General features: G+C 32.9%; 1 protein-coding gene across 4 annotated transcripts; it reads right to left on the reverse strand.

The window, feature by feature from the left end:
- Positions 1-239: 239 nt before the first annotated feature.
- On the reverse strand, positions 240-4832 carry LOC110604452 (serine/threonine-protein kinase SAPK3). Of its 4 annotated transcripts, none has more exons than XM_021742614.2 (11): positions 4612-4832; positions 4403-4522; positions 4079-4201; positions 3335-3409; positions 3068-3169; positions 2922-2975; positions 2750-2842; positions 2566-2658; positions 993-1097; positions 812-910; positions 240-713 (listed from the first exon to the last, which is right to left on the reverse strand). In XM_021742614.2, exons 3-11 carry the CDS (start codon positions 4199-4201, stop codon positions 441-443), a joined length of 1017 nt encoding a protein of 338 aa, XP_021598306.1. In that variant the 5' UTR covers positions 4403-4522; positions 4612-4832; the 3' UTR covers positions 240-440. The 4 variants fall into 4 exon arrangements, with proteins under 4 accessions (XP_021598306.1, XP_021598304.1, XP_021598307.1 ...); XM_021742612.2 differs by having other exon boundaries at positions 4403-4525; XM_021742615.2 differs by lacking the exon at positions 4403-4522.
- Positions 4833-8184: the final 3352 nt, after the last annotated feature.

Genomic DNA, 8184 nt, shown 5'->3' on the forward strand with positions numbered 1-8184 from the left:
AAATATAAGGATCAAATTATTATAAAATATAGAAATTGAATTGTAAATTTGCCAAAAATCATAGCAGAAGCCTGACTATCGAGCTCCGGCTAAAATCACATCTCCATGGGCAGCTAATACTAATAGTTATCCATGAGAAGGTTGTCAAGATGCAAAGGTGACGGAAAGAAATGCTTAGCCTAACTGATCAAAGATAGTAAAACTTCTTACAATGCGATCACAATCTATACACGTGAGAATGAATCAAAGTTATATGCTGATTTTTCCAACACACAAATAAAAACAAACCTGTCTTATAAACAATACAATCTTAAAGAAAAAAAAAAAAAAAAGCCGAATTGTATATGTTACACTGCTTTAGCTAATACTTCAGAATGAAAATAGATTGACAATGGCATGTGATACTTGATCCGAAATCAATTAAAACTAGGAACACATGCTTATATTGGGGGCTCCATGTCGCCACTTACATCAATTTCAGATTCCAAATCAGCATCCAAGTCATCAGAGGTACCCGCGATAGCTTGCTCGCTCAATTTGGCACCTTCCCCAGGCGTCTTCGCCTCTTGTATGATACGCATTACTTCATCAACACTCTGACTTGGTTGATCACGTTCTGATTCTGCATAATTTTTCTTCTCGATTTCAATGAGCTCCTTTGGAAAATTTTTTAGAAACCAAGGGTGCTGCTTGATCTCTGGGATGGTGATCCTCTTTTAAGGAGAATTGAGACAGTATTAGCATAATATAAAAAGCTAACTGCATTTCATGTGCTAAGATTATCAAAGAACAGAATGTTGGAAGGTATTACCTTTGCAGGATTGGCCACAAAAATACGAGAAAGAAGGTGCTTGCAATCTGCGGAGACCCGTACATAGTCCGGTATGGAGTACTGAACGCTCATTATTCTCTGTAAAAGTTAATAATGAATTAAATTGGGTATTATGAGATTATTTAGCTGGAAAGAGAAGAGAGAGATTCATCAGACTTACCCCAATTGTCTTGCGGAAATTTCTAGGATCTTCAGGATCCTCAAAAGGGTATGCTCCCACCAACATCACGTACAGTGTCACCCCACATGACCAAACATCTGAAATCTAAAATTGATAAACCAACCAATGACTGAGTGAGGAAAGAATGGGACATCATTTTTGGACATAATTACAGGATACAAAAATTTATTGCCAAGGAATTTGGCTGGAATATATGCCAAACAATGATAAATGACTTGTTGATGCTACTGTCCTATTTTACAAAAAGCACTCCAAATTCCTTCCTTTGTCATCTGACCTTGAGATCATAGCTACAAACTTAGATAATCAATTCTACTCTAGCCATGCGCTCAAGGACATCACACCATAGAAACTGTCAAATTGATGAACATTGGGGTTTTTATCTTTTTAATATTAAAGAAATATATTATAATAATATATTTAATATACATTTTATATTTAATTCTCTCTCCACTATTATTATTTTAAAAATGTATATTTATTAATTATTTATAATATAATAATAAATATTTTTATAATATATTTTATTATTTTAATATATTAATATAGTAGCATTGTAATTAAATAGTATCTGTTATAAAGTTTACTGGTTAGTCCATCGATTTTAAAAAATATATTAAAATGTCTTTGATATTTTAAAAATTCTACTAATTAGTCATTCCGTTAATTTTATTATTAAATATTTTATTATTTCATCTCTATATTTTTAAAAAACTTATTAATAAGACTCGTATTTTAAAAAATTTACTAATTAGTCCTTTATATCAAGGATATTTTAGATTTTTTTATAATATTCAACAGCTAAAACCAACAAAGAGACTAACTAATACACTTTTTAAAACAGTAGGAACATTTTAACGTATTTTTTAAAACCTAGAAATAAACTAATGAGTTTCTCAATACGATAGGGACTAAGTAGTAGTTTTTCTTTTTTATAATATAAAATATATTTAATTATATTATTAATATTTAAATAAAAAATATCATTGATACTCTCTGATTTCAATACTATAAAGGATTCATTGTCCCTTCATAAAACAAGGAACATGAAATTTCTTGATAGAAACTATTACCACAGAAACCTACAAGATCATCCTCAGAATCAATCCTTAACATTGGAAAAATACTACTAGTTGTATTCATTGAATAATTGAAATATGTTTCCTTCTCATTGAAAATGTATCTGAACTTGTATATTTCATTGAAGGACGAGTCCTTTAACAGATTAAAGCGTCTCCTCTGCCAGCCTCTTAATTTTTTTTTAATTATATAGTATTATTACTTTAATATAATATAATAATAATAAAATAGTATTTTATTTTTTATATATTAATGTTGTAACATTTTATTGGTAAATAATTAAATTTTTACTATAACACTATGGATTTTGCATCTGTGCTGAACCAAAGTAAATAAATAAAAGTTCTTCTAAAGGCCAAGAAAAATGCAGGTGAATCTTTAAAGTTATGCTCTTTAGAAAAGTAGAACACTAAAACCTGAAGCGGCCTTTCAGCTATGTTTGATGTTTGATGAGAAAATTAAAAATTTGTACCTTGCCATCATATTCTTTTCTTGATAGTACTTCTGGAGCAATGTATGCCGGTGTTCCAACTGTTGATTTGGGTTGTGAATGCAACAGAGCAGACTGAAATTATTATTAAAAAGAAAACATTCAAAATCAAATACAAAGAATCTGAAGTAGGGTGAAGAAGAAAACTCTACAAACAAACATCAACCTTGGAGTAACCAAAATCACATATTTTAAGTCGTGGTGTAGGGCTTCCATCCAAAAGTGTATTTTCAAGTTTCAGGTCCCTGTGACAAATTTCCTGCCATGGCATATAATAAGTATCAAGAACATAAATAAAATAAGAAAAAAAAATAAATTTTTGAACTAGCATATTGTACCATGGAATGACAATAGCTGACTCCAGATATTAGTTGCTGAAAGAAGAATCTCGCCTGTAGTGAAAACGATTTCCCAATTAGATATCCATCACTGTATATAATCTGGAGGTCAATCATCTTACAGAACACAAGCTACACTTTACAACCTCATCTTCACTAAATCTACCAGCACTACATATCCTCGCAAACAGTTCACCACCAGCTGCATATTCCATGACAATTGCTAAATGTGTCGGAGTCAATATGACCTGCAGGAAAAACACACGTCTCAAGGATCAACCTAAGACCACATTTACATGGGGTTACCTTGTCTTAACTCTTTTGGTTATCAATGGCTCAAAGAGAAACAAATGTGTTCTTCGACCCTTAAGCATAGGAAACTGTTGGAGACACGTACAGAATTAACCTCTTACCTCTTTGAAGCGAACAATGTTTGGATGCCTTAAGGACCTGTGATTGATGATTTCTCTCTGTACATTCTCATCAATCTGCCTCAAACACAATACACCCATAAACTAAACAAAATTAATATTTATATTTATAATATTGATAAAAAAAAATATTAGAAACGAAATTGATAAGTGAATGAATACCCCATCCAAGTTCAGAATCATGATACTTTCAAACAGCCAATCATAATGAATATGTAATACAAATGTAGCATTAGATTTAGCCCATCACCCTTTCCAAAAATTTTAAAGCCAAGCTATGGTAATCATAATAATAGGAACCAAAAAAAAATTTTATATCTTATTTTCTAATATAAGCTCCACCCAAATTATTCTTAAAACAAATAATTTTTAACTTTTTCAGTGTATATTAAATAAATTATCAAGTAAAAAAGAAAATAGCTTGGCTTGTAATTTGGATAGATGAATAAGGTTATTCTTTTGGGATGGGAGAAAAATGAAGTATGGCGAGATCCACTCTCCTTTTTGTTCCCAAAAACATAAAAAGCCTAACCAGAAAGGAGCAATAAAGAGCATCCATAATCTAAAACCGCAATGAGAACACAAATTGGAAAGGTGGAAAATCGTGAACATCAAGAATTGAACACAGTCAACTCAAACCATCAAAACAATTGAAGAAAAAATTCACAATTTAAATAAACTTAAATAATTTTACATTCAAATAAGAATTAAATGGAAAATCTTTACCTTTTTCCCCCTCTCTATGTACTTTACAGCAACAAGCTCCTTTGTCTTCTTATCCCTCACAAGCCTTGCCACCCCAAAATTTCCAGAACCAAGCTCCTTGATTGGCTCATACCTCTCCTCCATCTTTACACACACAAAGACAAAAGGGAAATGAAAAGAATCGAAAAAATGCTAAAGCAACAAATAGCCAACAGAGAAGAAAATAGAAACAAACAGCTAATCCCAAAAGAAAAAGAAAGACCCAATTGGCAAAACTAGATAGATAAAGCTAAAGAGAAAGACATAGTTCATAATGCAAGAAGACCAAACCAATGACAAGCTCACCTAAAAATGAATAAAAAAAGATCGACCCACGAGACAACCTGTAAAGAAAATGCTCCTTGAAAGCCAGAAGACCACCTAACCACCAAGCTCCTTACCAAACGATGATGGTGTTTCCCTCTTCTTCTAAGAGACCAAGGTCAAATTTAAGCTCAAAAAAAAGAAAAAAAAAAGGAGGATGATGAAGAAGAAGAAGGGTGAAAAGATCATACAGTGAATGATATTAGCTAGCTTTCACCTCAACGATCGCTTCAACAGTCGTAATAACGATGAAAAAGAAAAGTCTGTGCGCAAGTCATTGTTAATTAAAGGAAGTAGTGGAAAAAAGAATGGAAATTTGGACTGTTTCTGAAGAGAGAGAAGTATATTGAAGAGAAGAATTGAAGGGCAGGTTTGGCGTGAAGGGTCGCTTGCAAGTGTCGCCTGCAGAAACGCCGACTATGACACTACAAACAGACAGACTACGGCTTATGTTATCTGACACGCGGTATAATTTTCTAAGCAAAACAATAGTACAAGGTGGGCTCAGGATTAGATATTTTAGCTATTTTAGGCTTTGTCTTTTTTTTCTAAAATAAAAATATCACAGAAATAATAATGTTTAATAGCCTATTTACAATAAAAAATTCAAAATTTTAAAATTCAGGAAAATTTAAAACTTAAATAAAGAAGTTTCGACTCTTTTGAAAAAAAAAAACTTAAATAAAGAAGTTCTCTTCCTTGATACGATAATATTCTGTTATTTATTTTATTATATTTATATCATATATAAATAATAAAGTTAAAAATTTTTATTGTATAATTTAATTTAAATTTTTAAAAATTAATAAAATTTAAATTTAAATTTTTAATTTTTTTCAATGATCTGATCTAATATAAAAATTCAATAGAAATTATAATAAGTCTCATAATTATTAATTTTTTTTTAAATATTTATAAGATATTTATTATAAAAAATTTTACTAAAACTATTATGAAAAATCATTTCAACATCATTCAAAATAAAAATTATAATTTTATTGTCTACGACTATATTATTCATCTTATTAAAGAGGATAATGGTCGCTAAGTTTTCTAATTTTTAAATTTATTAGATAATTTTAATTATTTTATTAGAGATTTTTTTATTTTAAATTATTTTATTGAATCATTTTAAGACTTTTGTTATTCGCGGTACTTATATAAAACACTCTTCATAATTAATAAATAATATATTAATTTTCTATCCTTCTCAAATCTCTTTATGGTATCGGAGCCGTCCCTTTGATGAGTTTTTTTTTTCTATTTCTCTTTATACTTTTTTCCTTTATTTTCTTCATGGCTCATTCTTTTGCTTCTACTGCGGTGCACAATACTGACAATGCCACAACAAAAATCAATATTATTATTCAATTGCCAATTAAATTCAGTAGCAATTCTAATTTTCTTACACGGAAAGTTCAAATTTCCATGCTCTTACATGGATAAGTTATTTTTTGCCTATCTTGATGGTTCTCTTCCAATTCCTCCTACAACAATTACTCAAGACAATCAATAAGTCTCTAATCCCGCTTACCTTCTCTGATTTCATCAAAATCAACTTATTCAAAATGCCCTTATTGCTTCTGTTGAGCAACCAATAGCCTCTACAATTGTTGTTGCTTCTTCTGCTAAGCAAGCATGAGATTCCTTGCATCGTGTTTATACAAATAAGTCTCAAACTAGAGTTTTCGGTCTCCGCAATCAACTTTCTTGCTGTTCTCATGACTCTCGATCTGTTGCAAAATATTTAAATGACATTCGCTCCTTAATTGATGAGCTCGCTACTGTAGGTTCTTGTAATACCCGGCTAGACTCCGGTATCGGAATTCCTACCGTCCGGTGGAATCTCGAGTGTCGGAGACCTCTAGAAGGGTAAAACTATGTTTTCATAAAATATTTTAATGTATTTTATGTTTTAAGCATGAAAGAAAATGAGTTTTTGCATGAAAACAACCTTGGAGGAAAACTCAGGTTCGGCCGCCGAACATGCATGCGTTTCGGGTATGCCTTAGGCCCCCGAAAGCATAAGTGAGGAAAACCAGGTTCGGCCGCCGAACATGGCATGCATGCGGAGGCACTTTCGGCTCCCGAACGTGGCTTGGCCAACCACTTATAAAGGGATCCCTTAGCCGAAAACGGGCGAGCTTTTCTCCCCATTTTCGGCCAAGGTGAGCTCTCCGCCGTCCCTCACCGATCTTGAGTTTTTTCCTTCCATTCTTCATGATTTTTATGAGTTTGCAACTTTGTTTTGAAGGTTTTGAACTTTTGAGCAAGTTTTGGAGCTTGGAGGTTCAAGGAACTCTCTCTCTCTCCCATTTTCCGAGCTAGGGTCGTTCACCTCTCGATCTTCAAGAGGTAAGGGCCGATCTTGAGCTTATGGCATGTTTTAAGTAAGTTTTAAGTAGATCTATGGGGTAGAATGCATGTTTAGCTTATGGTTAGGTTTATGGGTTCATGTTATGTTTTTGGACAATATGGATGTTTGATGTGTTGTAGATGGGGTTTAAGGTAGTTTGAAGCCCCTAGGAACTTGTATGCTTGAGTATGTATGTTGTAGATTAGGAAAAATGCATGTTTGGATGGTTTTGGGAGGCAAATGTGCATGAGGAACCAAGTTTCTGCCCTTTGGCAGAAACCAAGTTCGGCAGCCGAAGGACTTTCGGCCGCCGAACCTGCCTGGGAGGCCAGCCTTTCAGCTGCCGAAGCCTGCCCTCGAAAGAGGAATTTCGTCTCTGGAGGGCAGTTTCGGCCGCCGAAATTGCCGCCGAACATGCATGAGTTTCGTCTCTGTCTGGGAATTTCGGCCGCCGAATGTGCCATCGAACCTGCCTGACTTTCGGCTCTGGAGGGACTTTCGGCCGCCGAACCTGCCACCGAAAGTGCCATGTTCAGCCTTCCTTTGCATGTTTTTGCATGGATGTTTTGAGGTGTTTTAGAGGGTTTTTGGGGGATATTTTTAGAGTTATGTTCTAGTTGTTTGGTCCCTCATTTGAGTCCACCTGTGTAGGTTCGGACCCAAGGACACTACAAAAAAACTGTGAAATTGCGACCAAAATTAGCGACCAAAATTTTTGGTCGCTATATAGCAACCAATCAGCGACCATTCTGCCACTACGCGAATGAAATAATATTTTTATTTAACAAAAAGCTCAACGACCAAAAATTGGTCGTTATTTGGTCGCTATTTAGCGACCAAATTTTAAACCGTCGCTAAATTTAGCGGAAATAAGTGGCGCGAAATATTTGCGACCATATTTAGCGACCAATTAGTTTAGTCGCTAAACAGCGACTAAACAGCTACCAATCAACGACCATTTTATTTTTAAAATTTTAATTTAATTTTTAATTAAATTTTATTTTATTTAAAATTTTAAATTAAGATTAAATATACTGTTAAAATATTTTTTTTATAATTTTACATATATTCTTATTTTTAATACAATTTATTTTAAAAAATAATTTAAAATATTATTATTATAAATTAATATAGTATAATATTTTAATACAATAAAATTATATTATTTATCTTTACAAAAATTATACCATTAAAGATAAAATTAATAAATATAGTATAAAACATTTTAAATAATATAAACTATAAAAGTAAAATCTTAATTGAAAGCTATCAAAAGAACCCTTCAATCACTCTCAAGTCTACTGCCGCCCTCCCCTCCCCCATTCGGCCTCTCCGTCACTCGTCTGGTACAGTCGTGCGCCTCCCGCCGATCGTTCCTCTGCTCCACGCTGTCACGTCGTTCTGCATC

Source organism: Manihot esculenta, chromosome 17, assembly GCF_001659605.2.
Source record: "Manihot esculenta cultivar AM560-2 chromosome 17, M.esculenta_v8, whole genome shotgun sequence".
NCBI lineage: Eukaryota > Viridiplantae > Streptophyta > Magnoliopsida > Malpighiales > Euphorbiaceae > Manihot > Manihot esculenta.

Bases quoted from the DNA above. Each gene is read 5' to 3' on its own strand.
- LOC110604452 (XM_021742615.2), bottom strand. From the start codon at position 4,201: ATGGAGGAGAGGTATGAGCCAATCAAGGAGCTTGGTTCTGGAAATTTT. The intron at 3,170-3,334 runs GTAAGAGGTTAA...TTTTTCCTGCAG, and splicing joins ACATTGTTCGCTTCAAAGAG to GTCATATTGACTCCGACACA. The intron at 714-811 runs GTAATACCTTCC...TCTCCTTAAAAG, and splicing joins TTGTGGCCAATCCTGCAAAG to AGGATCACCATCCCAGAGAT.